The sequence below is a fragment of the Pituophis catenifer genome, unplaced genomic scaffold (assembly GCF_029215685.1).
Source record: "Pituophis catenifer annectens isolate HBS135680 unplaced genomic scaffold, rPitCat1.0.hap2 SCAF_13, whole genome shotgun sequence".
In the NCBI taxonomy this organism is placed as follows: Eukaryota; Metazoa; Chordata; class Lepidosauria; order Squamata; family Colubridae; genus Pituophis; species Pituophis catenifer.
The window spans coordinates 9,758,771-9,779,793 of record NW_027256893.1 but is presented as its reverse complement, the minus strand read 5'-3'; the positions used below and the strand labels follow the sequence as shown (position 1 = coordinate 9,779,793).

The following is a 21,023-nucleotide window of genomic DNA, read 5'->3' as shown; positions in this document are numbered from 1 at the left end:
TTGATTATCAAGCACACATAACCACATCATATCCCTCTCTTCTCTTCTCTTCTCTTCTCTTCTCTTCTCTTCTCTTCTCTTCTCTTCTCTTCTCTTCTCTTCTCTTCTCTTCTCTTCTCTTCTCTCCTCTCCTCTCCTCTCCTCTCCTCTCCTCTCCTCTCCTCTCCTCTGTCTCTCTTTCTTCTCAGTCTCTCTTTCTTCTCAGTCTCTCTCTCTCTGTCTCTCTCTCTTTCTCGCTCTCTCTGTTTCTCTCTCTCTCTCTCCTCTTGGTCTATTTCCACCTTCCATCAGAGGCCATAAATTGTCTCTTATTACAAGATGCTGGAGAGATACTGTAGCAGTTTTGCTCCCGTGCATAAGAAAAATTGAGTTCCTTCAAAAGCAGTTTGGGAGAAGTGCTTTGGCTCTCTCACAAGATGTACCACCCTTTCTGCTATCAATTTTATTTATGTAATACAATTTAGAGAGCTGCCCCGTTCCAAATGACTCCAGGTGGCTTACGCTTGAAAAAAAACAAAACAGGGGCAATATAAAAGCTAAAGAGACCATAGGCATTCCAAGGCAAACACTATAGCAAGCACAAATCCTACAGGAATTCAACCACTAAACCCAGTAGAGCACCCAAGTTTTCATTAACTTTCTGAACATGGGTGGAAATTACACAAATCATACCATTTTCTGGAAGGTTACTGTTCCAGATGCTGTGATAGAAAATCCACACTATCCATGTCCTGATAGATGTTACTGTTGAAATAGGAACTGGAAGTACCTATTTATACGACACTAGTGAGATCACACTTGGAATACTGCACCCAGTTTTGGTCACCGCAACACAAAAAAGATACTGAGAGCCTAGAAAGAGTAAAAGAGTACAGAGAACAGCAATGAAGATATCCAATATCGCCAGGGTTGCCACAAAGAAGAGGGAGTCAAGCTATTCTCCAAAGCACCTGAGGGCAGGACAAGAAGGAATGGGTGGAAACTAATCAAGGAGAGAAGCAACCTAGAACTAAGGAGAAATTTCCTGACAGTGAGAACAATGAATCAGTGGAACAACTTGCCTCCAGAAGTTGTGGATGCTCCAACACTGGAAGTTTTTAAGAAGATGTTGGATAACCATTTGTCTGAAGTGGTGTAGGGTTTCCTGCCTAAGCAGGGGGTTGGACTAGAAGACCTCCAAGGTCCCTTCCAACTCTATTATTCTATTCTATTCTATTCTATTCTATTCTATTCTATTCTATTCTATTCTATTCTATTCTATTCTATTCTATTCTATTCTATTCTATTCTATTCTATTCTATTCTATTCTATTCTACCTTGAAGATGATAAGAGATGTGGAGACTAAACTGTATAATGAATGGTTGTGGAAATTAGATATGTCTGTCCTAACAAAGAGAAGGACTAGGGGTAACATAATAGCAGGTCTGCCACCATTTGAGGGGTTGCCTCAGAGAAGAAATTCTCCAAAGCATCTGAGGGCAAGACAGGAAATAACAGATGGAAGCTTATCAAAGAGAGCTCCAACCTAAAATTAAGAAGAAATATCCTGATAGTGAGAACAATTAATCAATCGAATAACTTGTTGTCTCCTGAAGTGGTGGGTGCTCCATCACTGGAGGTTTTCAAAAAGAGATTGGACAACCATTTGTCCAGAATCATATAGGGCCGTGATGGCAAACCTGTGGCACGTGGAGCCATATCTGTGGGCACACGAGCGTTGCCCTAGCTCAGCTCCAGCATGCATGCCCATTGATATTCGGGCCTTCCGGGCCCACAGGAAGTCAGGATGCAGGCTGTTTCCGGCCTCCGGAGGGCCTCCGTGGGGATGGGGAAGGCTGTTTTTGCCCTCCCCAGGCTCTTAGAAAGCCTCTGGAGCCTGGGGCAGGTGAAAAACAGGCCTACCGGGCCCACCGGGCCATCCCGTGCCAAAAGCGGGGGTCGTGGTGCATTGAATTATGGGTGTGGGCATATGTGTGCGTGACACCCCCCCCCCGCTCCCCTGTTTTTGGTACAAGACAGCAAAAAGGTTAGCCCTCACTGATATAGGTTTCCTGCTTATGTAGGGGATCAAACTAGACCTCCAAGGTCCCTTCCCACCTTGTTATTCTATGTTCTATGCTTCCTCTCTGCCTGATATCACTGGATGAGCTGAAGCTATTGGAGATAGGCGGTCCATCAAATAACTCAGCCCTATGAATTCCACTCAGAAGCCAATATGCCCATTTTTCTTCACCCTGAAAATGCTCTTGTAAATCAGCTAATCAGAGGATTCAACCAATTAAAATAATCAATTCAACATTATTTAAAGCTCTGTTAATACTTTCACTTGGAATGGTCTCATTGACTTTTATACCGTACAAAACATTTTTTTTTTAATTAAAAAGCCCATTGATCAATTTATCTAGCATCTATCTCCGAAGTTCATGCACATCTATTTTAATTCAAATTCAAAAATCATGACACGAAGATGCTTTGGCTCTATTTCCTCTCCAATAAAAATATTCAGTTAGTTAACAAATGAATGGGCAGATCAAAAGATAAATAAACTCTTTCTGTCTTCCAGCTTTGTTTGATTTCATGGGCAGGGCCATATAGTTTTCTTGACAATAATACAGAAAGGGTAGCGGGTATCAATGTTATAAGTGTCTCGGTCTAAGAGAGTGAATAATAATTTGCAATATTTTACTATTTTGGAACATCTTCACATTCCTCTATCATAAAAAATATTGGTCACCTCTCCTGCCCATGAAACTCTTGCAAGTAAATGAATTTAAAAAACTCCACCCTAACAAGCTTAAAGTTAAATTGGTTGCTACTAATGAAACTCTCAAGAGAGAGACATGGTGCCTCAGTGGCTAAGATGCTGAGCTTGTCGATCGAAAGGTTGGCAGTTCAGCGGTTCGAATCCCGAGTGCCATGTAATGGGGTGAGCTCCCGTTACTTGTCCCAGCTTCTGCCAACCTAGCAGTTCGAAAGCACGTAAAAAATGCAAGTAGAAAAATAGGGACCACCTTTGGTGGGAAGGGAACAGCGTTCCGTGCACCTTTGGCATTTAGTCATGCTGGCCACATGACCACAGAGAGGTCTTCGGACAGCGCTGGCTCTTTGGCTTTGAAACAGAGATGAGCACCGCCCCCTAGAGTCAGGAACGACTAGCACATATGTGCAAGGGGAACCTTTACCTTAATGAAACTCTCCAGTTAAAAAACTTTGTGCAACTTAATCTGATCAAGAAAGGGTTTGTGAGTCTCTTGTTTTATTGACAATGCTTCCTCATTGTTTTGGATTTCCTGGTGGTATCTCAACCAAATGTTAACCAGGATGGGCCCTGCCTAATGTATGATCAGAGACAAGGTGCTGCCATTTTAGACAAACATACACAGCATTAAGATGCATAATGGAGGTGTAACACAATTCATTCTTCCCATTCATTTGATCTTCACAGCAAACCTCCTATAGAAACTGACAAAGAAGATCAAAGCTCCTTTGATGCACATCATGGAAAATTTCTAGTCTCACGTTACTTGAAAAACATATCTAAAAAACAACGATAAAGCTGTTCAGCTATCAAGCACAGCATCATATTTAGTTACAAGAATACCTCTGGAGTCCACAAATTCCCACGGGTGTGATAGAGAGTATCTGGGAAATAAGTCTGCAGTATACTAAAGCAGTTTTTGTGACTGATCACAGCCCAACAGCATCCACTGCATGAACAGGTAAATCTTCCATCTCAGTCATTTTGTGAATATGCTCTCTAGACACAAAATCTCAAATCTACCCTCAGTCCAAAAAGATTCTCTATTCCTGAAATGGAGACTATGAGATTTATGGAAAGATCTATCTCCTCTGATCAGTGACTGTCTTCCAAGGTCACCCAATTTCTCGTTGATGTTGATTTGAGTCTCCACCACTCAGCTCTTTTACCACTTGCGTTCTTTTGAAGGAGCCATTAATATTCCCGGCAAAGATCTCAACGTGATTACCCCAAAGAGAGAGATCTCGGGAACATAATACCTGCTTTCAAACTCATCTCTTTGAACAACTGAAAACGTCTGTTCTTGAAGCATTCACTCTACATTCTTCTGTATATGTATCCACCCCCATGAAATTTATAAATAGAAATAGGTAGGTGCTGTAACGAAATAGCCAAACGTTTTCGTTATTTCTTTTTAACCCACATTAAAATCAGGGCTAAGTTAAAGCAATGAACATGTGTGTGTGTATTTTTGTGCATAAATGGATGCCCTTCTGGTCCTGCATATTCTATATCGCGCATGGCTCAAAATGTGCAATAAAGAGTGCAGCTTCTTTTGACCAAAATTACACATGCATGTCTTTTATTGGCCACCAAGGAAGAGTCTTTAAAGTTTTAGTTTCAGGAATTGGGGTAATAGCATCATGAAACCATGTACCCTTTTCCTTCTTAATCCCAATTATTGCTGAGAGTCATAGCTGTTGAATCCTTAGGGAGCCTAAATTCCTGGTGCAATTAACATCTCATATTCATGAAGACCTCTTTGTAGTTTTAAGAGGAAATCTCTCCCCAGCTGGATAAGCCCTAGATGATCTTTTGTGCTAAGTGGGAAGAGCTTCCTTCCTTCCTTCCTTCCTTCCTTCCTTCCTTCCTTCCTTCCTTCCTTCCTTCCTTCCTTCCTTCTTCTTTCCTTTTCTTTTTGCTTCAGCGTAGAGTAAACGCTTCATTTAGTCAGGTGGCTGAGTAGAAGTCTTTCCCAGATGATTATGGAGTTCACATTCACAACCAGAATGTGCCTGCTAGCAAAGTAGAATTGGAATGGGGACTTCAAAGTGTTAACAAGACCTATGAAGACTTAATGGATCAGAGTCTTTTTACAGCTTGGTATCCTTGCAAAGGGGACCTTGAGCAGGCAATGAAGAAATAAATAAACAAATGAATAAAAGTGCAATCCAATACGTTCCTGGGGAAAAAGAAAAACACTGAAGGGGAACCGCAACAAAATAAATTGGTATTTTTTTTTCCCCTCCACTGCTTGAATTGATTCCTAAGAGCATCAGGAACTCAGGCAAACATATCCAATATAAAAAGGGAAATCAGGGGGAGAATTAGGCCATCAGATATGGTTTAAGATAATCACACACACACACAGAGAGAGAGAGAGAGAGAGAGAGAGAGAGAGAGAGAGAGAGAGAGAGAGAGAGAGCAACTGAACAAGTTCTGATATCTTCCCCGAAGCAGATGTCACTGGACTGGTGGTATCTTGAGCCTGCAGATTTGTCCCCAATTATGCTGGTTGGGGATCGCCCTTCAAACTTACCCTTCAAAAATGAAGACTAAATTCATACAATATGCTAGACCAATTTGGAGTGGGTCAGTTTCTGGGTTGAGCCTGTTGTCCCAGCCATTCCCATAATATCTTGCATGAATTGGGTCACTGCATTAACAGTTCACTTCAGTTGCCTTGTACGGTTCCTATCGGCTTCTACCTGCTGCTTAAGACAATGCATTCCATTTCTACCCTACACTTTGATAAGCGTCAAAGAGGTTTGCTGAATGCAGAGGGAAAGAGCCACGTTGAAACATAGCTGTGATGGTATTATAATTTTACACTAAACAATTAAGAGCGTGTGATGGTATTACGGTAAATGATTACGAAGTTTGCCCTTGATTAATTCTATGATTCTAATAATCCATCTTTTTAACAGATCCTCTGATTGATTACATTTAAATAGTCTGCGTATCACCTCCCTGCAAATCAATAGCTATTCTCCTACTCTGGAGAAGGGTTGAGACAATTTATGATTTAGGAAGGAAAACCGATCTGTAGGTTTTGATAAGCAGAAGCCTGTCCGTATCCCAATAAAATGCTGCTGAGGGGAAATCTTGTTACCATTATACACACAATGGCATTGAATGTGTTGAGTGGGAGTGTTTTATTTTTTAAAATAAAAATGTACGGAAGGGGTTCCCTGGATAGATGATGAAAAGAAACCAAGGGACCAAATATGACAGCACAAATGGAATAATCCGGTTCCTAGATTAATGGAGAAATTCTCCTATCTAAAAGTTATTATTTTTACAAATATGATGCATACATTCATACATGCATAATTGTGTTGATCAGGAAGATTCATATTTGGCTACCAGTCTCAGTCAGCTTCCAAAAGACACTGAAATTACCCTGCTAAAAAAAGCTGAAGGCACTTTTAAAAAACAGCTACATTTGGTCCACATAATATATATCCTTCTGTAGTTTTTTGTTTAGAAAGCTTCTTTATTCATCCATTTGTTTTGCAATATTTTATAATATGTTATAGAATAACATATACGTGCTATAATTCATATGCACATATCCCTAATATACATATTTCATATGCATTTTCCAAATAATTGTTCCTACAATTTCTATCCTAAGTACACACTTGTTAACCCTAATTTTTCTTTGTTTCTAAGTCTTTATCTCTTTATTTCTATATCTGTTTAGGGGGAATGTATACATTTTTGTATCCATCTTACTAAACTGTTTTTCCCTATTCCGATCTGTACTGCATGATTTTTTTGTATGGTTCGGAGCTGATAAAATTCAGTTTGACAGATGCTAAAGGGTTTTATGAATTGTTTTCATCCAAGCTGTGTTGAATTGCAATTGAGTAGATCAGGGCATTTTTTTTTTTTTTTTGAATGAAAAGGCAACTTGTGATGGATTTCTCTATCCATCTCTATCTGTCAGATCTTTCACTGGGATGGACCTGACCACACACACACACACACACACACACACACACACACACACACACACACACCAAGACTTATGGTGGTCAGGGAGAAACCTGTACAACCCTTTTGTTTCAGATTGCTACCTTACTTGAATTTTTAAAAAGATATGGAATCATCAGATATCAATGATTTATACTGTAGAATTTTGTGGGGGGTTTTTTGCCAAGAGATCCCTTCCCTTCCTTCCCTCCCTCCCTCCCTCCCTCCTTCCTCCCTCCCCCTCCCTTCCATCACTTTCGTTTCCTTTTTTTCCTTTCCTTTCCTTTCCCTTCCCTCCTTCCTCCCTCCCTCCCCCTTTCCTTTCCTTCCCTTCCTTCATTCTCCTTTCCTTTCCTTTCCTTTCCTTTCCTTTCTTCCTCCCTCCCTTCCCCTTTCCTTCCCTTCCCTTCCATCATTCTCTTTTCCTTTCCTTTCCCTTCCCTCCTTCCTCCCTCCATCCCCCTTCCCTTCCCTTCCCTTCCCTTCCCTTCCCTTCCCTTCCCTTCCATCATTCTCCTTTCCTTTCCTTTCCTTTCCTTTCCTTTCCTTTCCTTTCCTTTCCTTTCCTTTCCTTTCCTTTCCTTTCCCTTCCCCTCCTTTCCTTTTTCCTTCCCTTCCCTTGTTGACTGAATAATGTGTTCCATTCTTTTGGGGTTGGGTGGGCACTGTTGAGGGAACTCCAAAGGATTCTACAATATGTCCAAGACCAGGAAAGTTTACTGAAGTAGGGAAACAGGATGACTGTACTTGAGACAAAAGTCATATCCTTTTAGATACCAAGCTGATAATCAAAGGCCTGAAGGTAAATCAGTTGAAATGTTGTACTTCATTACCCTGAAGGCTACCATCACTCTGGATAATATCAGCCATTTTATTTCCCATCTTAAAGCAATGATGATGACAACAAAGCTGTGGTCTATGAATATACAATTCTTCTTCTATGATTTACTTTACTTATCTTAAGAACAATCTAAAGCAGGAAAGGAGTATTGTAGCAGTACATGTAGGTGTATGTACTGGGCCACAATGGAGAGCTTTCTAATGAGTCCCATTGAGACTATCAAGTTGAGATGGCATCGATATGATTGAAGCCTAGATCTAGCCTCCATTTATGTTTCTTTCAATGCCTCAACGTAATGCTGCTTTATGGATAGTTGGGGATAATTTAAAAGGCTGCTAGATTCAGTGACCAATGCTTCTTTATGGGGAAGAGATGTTCCAGACAGGAGTTAATAATTGCCCAACCAACATTCGGAGTTCTTGAGCAACGTGTGGGGCTAATATGGATCGAAATGCCAAAATTTAGATAATATTGAGTGATATCAAAAGGGTCCTATAAATCAGGATCAGTAGTGGTATTCACTTACCTTCGCTACCGGTTCGGAACTGTGAGCGTGCGGGGCGCTTCTGCGCAAGTGCAGAGCAGTGGTGGATTTCAAATTTTTTTACTACCGGTTCTGTGGGTGTGGCTTGGTGGGAGTGGCATGGCTTGGTGGGCGTGGCAGGGGAAGGATTTACCGGTTCTCCGAACTACTCAAAATTCCCGCTACCGGTTCTCCAGAACCGGTCAGAACCTGCTGAAACCCCCCTCTGATCCCAACCCTGAGATAACATTCAGATTGTTTTGATATGAACCTCTTCTCTCCCTTCCTGTTTTGCCGAACGTTATGAATAACTTAGCGTGAGAATCCCTACGAGTTTCATGACTTACTATAGATTTAATCCTACAACCCTCCTTTGTAACTCTGCCCTTGTAACCATTGAAATACTGCCTCTCCCAGCAACAGATGGGGGCAGGGCCAGTCAGAATTTTTACTACCGGTTCTCCAAACTACTCAAAATTTCCGCTACCGGTTCTCCAGAACTGGACAGAACCTACTGAAACCCACCTCTGGTGCAGAGTGTCCGTGATGACTTCCTGGAGGGTGGGCGGAGCCTCCCCGCTCTGCCGCTACCGGTTCACACGAACCTGAGCGAACTGGTAGAATAGCACCACTGATCAGGATATAATAACTGTGTTTAACCAAGGGAGGTAGTAGCTTGTGTTGAGAAGAGATTAAAAATGCAAGTGTTTCTGTCTGCAATTTGAACAAAAATTCACCTGCATCGCAGCTGAATATTAAATGTTAACCCAGTCACTGTCACTTCGCTTTGTTAGGTCTTGGTCACCAACTGTTAGAAACCATTATGCAATTGAACCCATCAATGAATTCATTAGTTAATGTTCATATAGTACTTTGAACATCTAGACCCCTGCAGAGAAGCTATTTCTGTTATCATTAATTTCCTTCCAACCTTGCCAATGATTCTATAATTTTTACAGTACAAACAGCAACATCTTGCGTTGTTCTGAACCTCCTGAAACTACTACATACTTTCAAGCCATCCCAGTTGAATCTTTAGGAGTAAAATAATACGCAAACTACATCTAAGAAAGAAAACTAATTTAAACCACAAAGAAAATCTACAACTTGATGACCAGGAATTAGATATAAATCCAAAACTTTCGTCTCTGCTACTAGTGAGAGAGAGGAACTGGTGCATGAAATAGAATCAGAGATAAACATTTCCATGGGTGCCGTTCTCCTTCTCAAGTCTTCTGCCCCTGTCAAGTCTGAGATTTAACAGAATAGCAGAATTGGAAGGGACCTTGGAGGTCATCTAGTCCAACTCCCTGCTCAGGCTGGAGAGTCTATACCCATGATGGTGAACCTATGGCACGTGTGCCAGAAGTGGCACTCAGAACCCTCTCTGTGGGCATGCACGCCATTACCAGCTGATCTTATGGTTTCCAGCATGCCAGCCAGCTGGTCTTCGTGGGTGCCGGAGCACCAGAAAATGCCCTGAAAACAGCCCAAAAAATGGCTAAAAAACAGGCCTTTTGGGGGGCTGTTTTCTGGGCCATTTTCAAGTCATTTGGGGGGCTTTTTTTCTGGCCATTTTTGGGTTGTTTTCAGGCTGCTTTTGGGCTGTTTTCAGGCCGTTTTTGGGCTGTTTTCAGGCCGTTTTGGGGGCGTTTTCAGGCTGTTTTGGGGCTGTTATCAGGCCATTTTCAGGGTTGTTTACAGGCTGTTTTGTGGCCATTTTCAGGCTGTTTTTTGCCTGAAGAAAGCCCGAAATACAGCCTGCAAATAGCCTGAAAAATGGCCAAAACGGCTAAAAAACAGGCATGCATGTGCCAGCCAGCTGGTTCTCAGGTTTCCGGCCCTCCAGCACACACACATGCATACACATGTATGCGCATTCCGGTTTGGGCACTCGGTGCCGAAAAGGTTCCCCATCACTGGTCTATACCATTTCAGACAAGTGGCTATTCAGTCTCTTCTTGAAAACCTCCAGTGATGGGGCACCCACAACTTCTGAAGGAAAGGCATTCCAATGGTTCATTGTTTTCACCATTAGAAAATTCCTTCTTGGTTCTAGGTTGCCCCTCTCCTTGATTAGTTTCCATCCATTGGTTCTTGTCTTGCTTTCTGACGCTTTGGAAAATAGGCTGACCCCCTCTTCTTTGTGACAGTCCCCCAAATACAGGAACACTGCTTTCGTATCTTCCCTAGTCCTTCTTTTCACTAGACTAAACCTACCCAATTCCTGCAACCATTCTTCATATGTTTGGTTTATATAAACATATGAAAACATGGGGACTGCAGCCAAGAAATTGAAAGATGCTTGCTCATGGGGAGGAAAGCTATGGCAAATCTAGACAGCATACTAAAAAGCAGAGCATCACCCTGCCAATAAAAGTGTGTATAGTCAAGGCTATGGTTTTCCCAGTTGCAATGTATGGCTGTAGAAGTTGGACCATAAGGAAGACTGAGCGCCAAAGAATGGAGGCCTTTGAACTCTAGTGCTGGAGAAGACTCCTGTGAGTCCCCTGGACTGCAAGGCGATCAAACCAGTCATTCCTAGAGGAGATCAACCCTGACTGCTCTTTAGAAGGCCAGATCCTGAAGATGAAACTCAAATACTTTGGCCACCTAATGAGAAGAAAGGACTCACTGGAGAAGAGCCTAACGCTGGGAACGATGGAGGGCAAAAGAAGAAGGGGATGACAGAGAATGAGGTGGCTGGATGGAGTCACTGAAGCAATCGGTGTGATCTTAAATGGACTCCAGAGGATGGTAGAGGACAGGAAGGACTGGAGGAACGTTGTCCATGGGGTCACAATGGGTCGGACACGACTTTGCAATTAACAACAACATGAAAACATGTTTCATACGTTTCATATCTTTGCCAACTTATCAATTCTCTATCAACAATGCTCTTGTTTCTTATTAAATCCTGGACTCCATGTTTCAGATCACAATGGCTATGTCGGAGGTAGACTGTAAGATACTTGAGCAAATATGGCTTCACAAATCCTAAGAAATCCAAGTGCCCCATATTTGAACAGTCTGAAATGTTTAGAAAATTAACCCAAATACCCAGCTCTTTTTATAGCACCTGGGAAAGAGATCGGCAATGGAGGTGAAAAGTTTTTTGTGACCTTAGTGAGAAAGAAAAGAAAACAGATCAAAGTGCTCTGAAACAAGGCAAAATGACTCGTTTTCTTTCTAGTTTTCGCTCAGCATCTTTAAACATGGCTAGGTGCTTTGCATAGGGGCTGCCCCAGCCAATTCCACTTCCTCTCGTGTAAACATGAATAAAAGCTTCTATCACTCATAGAAACAACATGGCATCAAGTTCATTTTTTTTAAAAGAGATTTGGGCTTCTTCTTCTCAAAAGATAGGCCTGGTTTTTCTGATCTTTCAGCCCAAGTTCTTCATTTTGCTCTTGTCCAAGCTGCATTTGTGTTGTCACTTCAATATTTCAGGAAGCAAAACCCAGGCACGTCAGAATAGTTGAACCAGTGGTGAAATTCAATTTTTTTTTTTTACTACCGGTTCTGTGGGCGTAGCTTGGTGGGCATGGCAGGGGAAGGATACTGCAAAATCCCTATTCCCTCCCCACTCCTGGGGGAAGGGTATTGCAAAATCTCCATTCCCACCCCACTCTGGGGCCAGCCAGAGATGGCATTTGCCGGTTCTCCAAACTACTCAAAATTTCCGCTACCGGTTCTCCAGAACCTGTCAGAACCTGCTGGATTTCTCCCCTGAGTTGAACCTCTATGTTTTTGTGCTAAGGCCACTTGGCTCTGGAATCAGCTAAAAAGCTACTGTTTCTTCACCCCCATTTGCAGTTCTGCCCTATTTTACAGATCTGCTTTCTTGAATGCTCGCAAGAAATAAATAGGAAATATTTTTGATACTTTCATGTTACTGTAATTGTAGCAGTAATAGCAATGTTTGCAACTCCTCAAGAACCTGTTTCCTGTAGGCAAGCCAACTCTGTGGAAATGTTTGCAACATTGTTTTAGCCTGCAAACAACCTTGATTTTATGTATTCTTTTCTGTTGCTCTTTCTATCCCAGTTGAAACTTTCTCTTGAGTTTATTATCTTTTGAGGGAGTTCTGCATACAGACGTTGCTTGCCGTGTCCCCAAGAAAGTGGAAAAAGATGGCAAAATCTTCCCTATTCCACAGTTGCAAATCTTCTGGGACTATCAAAGATGATTAGGGAACTGAAATTATAAGATTGCCCATTCCACACGCAACTCAGGGCACTATATACCGTTTCTTTAACCACCACCAAATATAATATAAGGCCCTTTCCCTCTATGCAACCTTCCCTTTACATAGTAAGAATTCTGTTGGATCAAGCCAAACACCCATCTAATCCAGCATTCTGTAGGCCCACCAGGTACATTCCAGAAACTCACAAACACAGAGAAGACCAACAAAGGTGTTTTGCTGTTTCTTCCCAGCAGCTGATATTTAAAGGATGTTTTTAGTACTTCAGAAGCAGCCTACAGGTATAAAGATCCATTGACAGAATGATAACTTACAAGTTTCCCAGTTTCCTTATTAACTGATTATGTGCCATCAAATGGCTTTCAACCCAAGGTGAGAAGATAAGAAAGAAAGAAAGAAAGAAAGAAAGAAAGAAAGAAAGAAAGAAAGAAAGAAAGAAAGAAAGAAAGAAAGAAAGATGATTGATTTTTCCATGATAGCCTTTCCCTAATCTTGTCCTTTGGGTCTTGCAATGATGCACCCATTGCTACTGTTAACTAAGTCCATCCACCATGCTCTGGTTATCCACTTCGTCTCTTTCCTTCCACCTTTTCCAGCACCACAACCTTCTCCAGAGAGCTAGATCTTTGGCATAATCTATCTGAAGTAGGATCATTACTTCCTCCACGGAATCATCTCAATTGGTGCTCATCATGACATACGACAAAAGCACACTTTCTATGATAAGGAAACATATTTTGCTCATCTTGGCAAGAGGGAGGATAGTATAATCTTCATGAGAGGCATTTTAGCTCTTTTGGGTCTCTAGCTACTGATTTCCTCCTCCACAGACTGTGATTTGCCAATGCAACTCTTTAGAGAAGGAGTAGGTGCCCCAGGAAGCAGAAATCAGTCTTATTTCTAAGTAAATCTTCCTGGCTTCTGTGTCTCAGCGTAAAGGAAGCTTTCTGCATGAATCTAAAAATACACCCTTGTGGTTAGGAACTTTAGAGAAATCACATAGCCAACCTTACTAAATATGAGGCCCTTTTGTGAGGAAACGTGTCATCCAGCTGGGGAAACCTGCCTCCATCAATGGAGTAGAAAACTGTGAGTGTTTCCCAGCAAGAGTCATGATCTCTTGGAGGGAGGGAAAGAAGGAGTACTCAAAACTAAACTGGGAGAGTTGTAATCTCATGCTGTTAAGTCTTGAGCTAAACCACCAAGGTAATTGTTACTTAAATAAAGCAGGGAGCTAGTCTACCAAGCAAAGTATGACTAATTTCAAAGTTCAAGTCCAGAACAATACAGGTAAGGAGAAATAGTCCCTTCATAAAACATGCGTGCAAAATCCCCCCCCCCCCAGCTACAATTGTTTTTATGGAATAATCAGTTGGAGACAGGGTGGATAAAAATCAATGTTTTTTAAAAAAAAAAATTAAAAAAATCAGATTTTTTTGATTTAAATCGGATTTTTTTTTAATTTTTATCAAATTTATTTTAATAAAAAACTTTTGGGGTAAAAATCTATCATAAGATAGTTTTCTATTTAAGATACATAAATAATTTAGTTTATTCAGCATGAAATGGAGTTTAGTTATGTAGCAGGAGGCTGTATATTCTGCAACACTGGGACTATCGGTGAGTCAACAGTGGGTCAAAGGAGTAGCAGAGATGACAGTTGCTCTTTAAAAATTATGATTTAAATCGAGTTGATTTAAATCAAGCCTTTTTACTAGTGATTTAAATCATGATTTAAATTGTGATTTAAATCGAATCCACCCTGGTTGGAGATGGCATAAAATGGATCAAACATCTTTGCATTCTCAACTTCCTTTCTTCCCTGACTTTCTAACATCTGGGGGAGGGTGGTCCTTGGTGCTCTCTGAGCTTGGAGGTTTTTCTTGCAGATATTTTATTGCCAAACCAGGTAACATTATCAGTGCTGATGTTACCTAGTTTGATGACACCGATGATGATGACTTGGATGATGTTATGTACCTTGGTGGTGAAATGTTTGCAAGAAAACCACCAAGTTTAGAAAGCACCAAGGAGCCTACAGTTCAATAAACATTACAAATGTTCTCTTCTATCATTCTCTCTTTTTTTCAATTCATTTTTCATTTCATTTTATTTAATTTGTATACTGCCCTGCTCCCGAAGGCAGCAGTGAACAGGCACAGGATAAAACACATGGAATACAAAAATTTAAGAGCAGAAGTAAAATCGAATTAAATCAATTTAGCCCAAGACAAATTTAAAACTCCAGGTTAAGAACAAATTAAAATTTACATTAAAATTTACATTAAAAAGAGAATGGGAAAGCTTAGGCCAGACCAGCCTGGTGAAATAAAAAGGTCTTGATTTCTTTAAAAGCATTGGCTGACACTCTTAGCCATCAAGTTTTTAAGTAATACCTTGCAAGTTATGGTTAACCTGTTACATCACCGTGTGCCGGAAATGACACACGAAACCATCCCGCCTGGACCATGTGACCTCGCTGGCCTTTGTGTGCGCGGGAGTGCCAAAACCAGAAGAGCAGCGTTCCATCGCACATGCGCGAGCCGGCACCCAAGCTTCCTGTTTCCAGCACCCAATGAACAGCTGGCCATCGTGCACGTGCGCGATGTAAACCCGGAAGTTTGAGTGCTGGCTCGCGCATGCGTGATGAAACGCTGCTCTTGCAGGTTTCGACGATCCCAGGCGCGCGATGGGCAGCTGACCGGAGTGTGTGGGGGCACAGGAATGCGGACGAGGAATCAGCGAGGCCACACATCCCATGCGGTATGGTTTTGCGTGCCGTTTCCGGCACGCATTCCATAAGTTTCGCCAACATGGTCCTATACCCTTCATTAATTCATAAGGCAACAGAAGATTCAGATGTTTAATATATAACACATCAACATTTTTTTTTATTTCTTGCTCAACCTGAGCCCCAACTAAATTGTTAGTACTGTTCATGATTGGAGAGAGCCATGCATATTTATCCTTTTTAGGGCAACAGAGCACGGAGATATTTGACAATCCTGACATATGACAACAATCAATGTACTGTATGACATTTCTTTACCAATCTAGTCTAGATCCAATGTAACCAGGTTCTCTAGGTGCTTTCTTTCTGCCTGCTTGTTCCATAGGACCTGTTCTAGTTCTTCTGAATACAGTGAAGTAGATAATCAGCTATTGAACAGATTTTTTGATAGAGTTGCTCCAATGTTTATCTGCTCTAAAGTCTTACTGTTCAAGTTCTGGGAATAATCAGGTTGTATTAGATTATATTCAAGATTATAGGGACGTGGTGGCTCAGTGGCTAAGATGCTGAGCTTATCGATCAAAAGGTCGGCAGTTCAGCGGTTCGAATCCCTAGTGCCGCATAACGGGGTGAGCTTCCATTACTTGTCCCAGCTTCTGCCAACCTAGCAGTTTGAAAGCACGTAAAAAATGCAAGTAGAAAAATAGGGACCACTTTTGGAACACTGCTTTTCCTCCCCATTAAACTAGACATACGCAATTTCTGCAACCGTTCTTCATATGTTTTATCCTCCAGGCCCCTAATCATTTTTGTTGCTCTTCTCTGCACTCTTATTTAAACAGAGTAAGTCATTTGGTGGAAGGGTGCACTAAAACAAGCAAGTCTTTCATAATTTCCTCCTCCAAGATTTTGCACACAGAGACATAAAACAGTTTCTAAACAAAGCTCTCTTTTGTACGGAATAAATCATTTCTTCCAAACACAGGTAGGATTCAGAAAAAAATACTACTTCAAAAATGAATTAAGAGCGTTATCAACAGGATATAGACCTTCCCCACATGGAAAGGAAAATGGGGCGAAGTAGAACGTTTAAGATTTCTGAAAAATAAGAACTGGAAGGACGGGAGCTGTCCCTTGTAAATAAAGATAGCTGGAACGTATTAGGTGTCACAGGAAGGAAAAATGACAGTGAGGGGAAAAGGATGACATAATAGTATTCTCCATTTCTCTTTGTTATTTGTTTTCTCAGAAAAAGTAAAACCTGGTCAAGGCAGCACCCAGGCATCGTGTTTTCCAAAAAGCTACTACTCATTTGCCAGATGGGTCTGTCCGAGGCACACATATATTGTATTTCCATCCCATTCATATAATTTTAAGAGTCACAAAAGGGTGGAAAAAAACAACGGAATGTATATTTTATCAACATTTTGAAAAGTTTAGTCAGCCCACAAAAAAAATAGACTTTAAGCCATATTACCACTTTCTTCTTTCATTTTTAGTTTGATTTTTTGATTGATTTTTGTTGTTTACAACGTAAGACAAAACCTCCTTAATTAGACAGCTGGAGGTTTGTTTTAGACAAGATGGACTAAACAGCAATGATTATTTATCACCATCATCTTCAGTGCAATCATAATTTTCTAATGAACCAATGTGGTTGAAAAGGTTCATAAATCATAGAACGTAAAGCTTCAAAGAGTTCTTGGAGATCCTTTACTGTACAAAATCAATTCATTATTATTATTATTATTTACTTTTCTGTCTTTTTAGTTGCCACATCATATCTTATTTACTTATTCAGAACAGAGAATCAAACGACATGCAAGCTTAAACATTTCTGCTAGAGGTGTGTCTGTGAGGCACAATGAGAGACGGACAAGAAAAACATTTACATCATGTTAGAGCACTGTTTCTTAACCTTAGCAAGTTTAAAATAGGTGGACTTCCTGGCTGACTGGGGGATTCTGGGAGCAGAGCTGAGGCAGATCCTTTTTTTGGGTGGGGATTGGCTCCTTTGAGTAGAAGAGTAGAAGAAACTCCATGGAGTGTTCTTGACATGAGGTACAGTAGAAGAGGTATGCCAACTGATTTCTTTTGTTTTGGTTTTCTCAATTTGCTTCTGACAGATGATAGATAGCTGATAGATAGATAGATATAGAAGATAGATAGATAGATAGCTGATAGATGATAGATAGATGATAGATAGATACTCTGTTTCCCCAAAAATAAGACATCCCCTGATAATAAGCCCAATCGGGCTTTTGAGTGCGTGGCAATAAGGCCAAGCCCTTATTTCAGGATTCAAAAAATATAAGACAGAGTCTTATTTTCGGGGAAACATGATAGATAGATAGATGATAGATAGATAGATAGATAGATAGATAGATAGATAGATAGATAGATAGATAGATGATAAATGATAGATGATAGATATAGATGATAGATAAATATAGATGATAGATAAATATAGATGATAGATAAATAGATAGATAGATAGATATAGATGACAGATAGATGATATAGATGATCGATAGATATAGATGATATAGACAGATGATAGATGATAGATATAGATGATAGAGATTGATAGATAAGATAGATAGATAGATGATATAGATGATAGATAGATATAGATGATAGATAGATGATATAGATGATAAATAGACATAGATGATAGATATAGATAGATGATATAGATGATATAGATGATGATAGATAGATAAATAGACAGATGATAAATGATAGATGATAGATATAGATGATAAATATAGATGATAGATAAATAGATAGATAGATATAGATGACAGATAGATGATATAGATGATCGATAAATATAGATGATATAGACAGATGATAGATGATAGATATAGATGATAGAGATTGATAGATAAGATAGATAGATGAGATGATATAGATGATAGATAGATATAGATGATAGATAGATAGACATAGATGATATAGATAGATGATAGATGATATAGATGATAGATATAGATGAAGATAGATAGATAGATAGATAGATAGATAGATAGATAGATAGAAAGAAAGAAAGAAAGAAAAGAACAGACATAGATAGGTAGGTAGATATGGAGATGGACATGGACATGGAGATGAACAGATAGACACTGTGTGGGTGTGGGTGTCCGTGGGTGTGGGCGGATGTGACTGTGTATGTGGGGTGGGGGGGGCACAGCTTCAGAATGACATAGAACAATCCAGCCAAAGTTCAGGTCAACTTTAAGTTGTAGCTGACTTTTTTAGAAGTTGTTTTTCATTGGAACCATTGTTAAGCGAGAGGTCAAGGACAGTTTGTATTTGGGCTGTTTCTACCAACATTCGCATCTACCCTCTTGCAAATTGCTACTTGTCTCCCCTGTGAGGAAAGCTATCTGCAAGTGCTCTGTGAGCTCTAGAAGCTTCAAAGGGTTTTCCCTGAAATCCTCTACTTTGTCTCGTTGGTCTTCTGCCAAGAGCTCCTCTGCTCTTCATAGCATCGTACGCCATGCCCTTTCACCAGCGACTGCTGTGTCTATGCACCAGTGGTGAAATGTAAAATTTGTTACAACTGGTTCTGTGGGCGTGGCTTGGTGGTGGTGGGGTAATGTGACTGAGTGGGCGTGGCCAACTTTTTTTTTTTAACTTTTAAAACCATTTTTTCTACAAAAAATATTTAAAAATGCTTTTAAAAGCCTCTGACGATCAGGGAACTCAGCTGGGATCATCAGAGGCTTTTGAAAGCATTTTTTCTACAATCTATTCGGCCGAAGAGGTTGTAGAAAAAATGCTTTCAAAAGCCTCTGACGATCCCAGCTGAGCCTCGTGATCATCAGAGGCTTTTTTTTTTTTTTTTTACTTTTAAAAGCATTTTTTCGGCTGGAGAGGTTGTAGAAAAAATGCTTTTAAAAACTTAAAAAACAGCCTCTGATGATTGCGCAGCTCAGCTGAGCATGCGGGGGGGGGCAGGGATGTTTGCTACCGGTTCCCCGAACCACCCCCAGCCATTGCTACTGGATCGGGCAATCCAGTCCGAACTGGGAGCATTTCACCCTGCTATGCACCCAGAAGAAGCCCAGTCCCACAGAGCTGAGGTCTGGTGCTCATTCCAAATTCCCAGCAAGCCAGGTCTTTCAGCTGTGATGGAGTAGCTGTGACTTGCAGTCTATCCGTCACTGCTCGAAATGTTTTACTGGGCATACAACACAATGATAGGCGACATCACTCAACAGCAACAAGTCCAGCCACAAAAGCAAGTAGCAGCAATTTGTAGCCTCAACATAGCCATTTAATCATTTCCAACAGGCCTCGCCCCCACAGTCTTGCCACACTGGGTAAACTAAACTTGAGAATTATAGGACAAATATTTGAGTTTCTTCCCACTCTGGCAACTTTGACCGACTCCTGTTTGGACTGTGTCGTTCTTAATGGCTAACCTTTGGCCTTTGGTTAAAAGCTATAGAGCTCTGAGGCTCCACCCGTTTATAATGAGCAGTTTTTTGTTTAGCTTACAGGAGGGAATCTGTGCTCAAGCCTTCATTGTCTGCATGGCTTTCTATTCAGCCAATAAATTAAAAAGAAAGAAAAAAACAAACTCTCCAGCTTCTCTCCATGCCTTATTATCCATTAAAACAATCCCTAAGAATGGCAAATACGGTAGATTTCTGGAAGTGCTGGCAATCGTTAAGGGTCCATTGCTTTGCTCCAGTTCGTAATGCAGATGGACTTTTTCAACATACTTTATGTAAAATAACAGGATTTGGTATTATGCTGTATTATGAAAAGTGTTTCCCCGAATTAAAAAAAATATCCATTGAATGTTTCTTTTCCTTTTCCTCTTTCTTTCTTTCTTTCTTTCTTTCTTTCTTTCTTTCTTTCTTTCTTTCTTTCTTTCTTTCTTTTCCTTTCCTTTCCTTTTCCTTTCCTTTCCTTCTTTCTTTTCCTTTGCTTCTATCTTCCCTTTCTTTCCCTTCCTTCCTTCCTTCCTTCCTTCCTTTTCTTCCTTCCCTTCCCTTCCCTTCCCCCTTCTCTTTCTCTTTCTCTTTCTCTTTCTCTTTCTCTTTCTCTTTCTCTTTCTCTTTCTTTCTTTCTTTCTTTCTTTCTTTCTTTCTTTCTTTCTTTCTTCTTTCTTTCTTTCTTTCTTTCTTTCTTTCTTTCTTTCTTTCTTTCTTTCTTTCTTTCTTTCTTTCTTTCTTTCTTTCTTTCTTTCTTTCTTTCTTTCTTTCTTCCTTTCCTTTCCTTTCCTTTCCTTTCCTTTCCTTTTCTTTTCTTTTCTTTTCTTTCCCTTTCCTCATTCCCTTTCCTCATTCCCTTTCTTTTCCCCTTTCCTTTTCCTCTGCCAGTTCTGTTTGATCGCATACTGGTGCCTATCCAACAGTTCGTCTTAAAAAGTCCCTTGGCATTTTCTTGTTCCATCTGCCTTGTTTGCCCTTGAGGATTCTCCAAATCTTTTGAACTCTTTCCCTTTCTTTCTAATCAGTTCTCTTCCCTTTGCTACCCCAGTGTCTCCCAGCCTAACCATTATCCTGTAATCTCCCAAGAACAAAGCTAATCCAGCCAGCAAGGAATTGGAAACTCTCAAGCAACCCAACAATCCTGAAGGAAACCACTGATAAGGAAATGAACACAATAATAATGGTTACTTTCTATAATAAGAAATTTTGTAGTGAAAATGCTTCAAGATGGATAAACTAATTGTATTATTACTTTGTGATGAATATTGATATCTTTATTATGATGATTATTGTTGTATTTCTATCTAAAACCATCTGTGCCCAGGCAACACGCTGTTCAGATAGATATGGGACTTCTTATGTTGATATTTAAAAAATGTATCAATAAAACATATATTTAAAATTAAAAAAATGGTTATTACTTTCTGTTCGTAACAATGAGGGTTGAATGAAGAAGGACAGAGGCAAGTCTGTAGACAAAGAAATGCATTAAATAAAGGTTGTAGCACACATGAAGGACTGAGTTACTCTACTCGA

General features: G+C 40.3%; 1 protein-coding gene across 1 annotated transcript in view; it reads left to right on the top strand.

The window, feature by feature from the left end:
* WWOX (WW domain containing oxidoreductase) overlaps positions 1 to 20,814 on the top strand; it is a 633,895-nt gene extending 613,081 nt beyond the window's left edge. Inside the window, exon 10 of the mRNA XM_070952739.1 lies at positions 20,536 to 20,814. Coding sequence (XP_070808840.1) covers positions 20,536 to 20,584 — 49 coding nt within the window. The 3' untranslated portion in view covers positions 20,585 to 20,814. The remainder of the gene's footprint in view (positions 1 to 20,535) is intronic.
* The last annotated feature ends 209 nt before the right edge of the window (positions 20,815 to 21,023 follow it).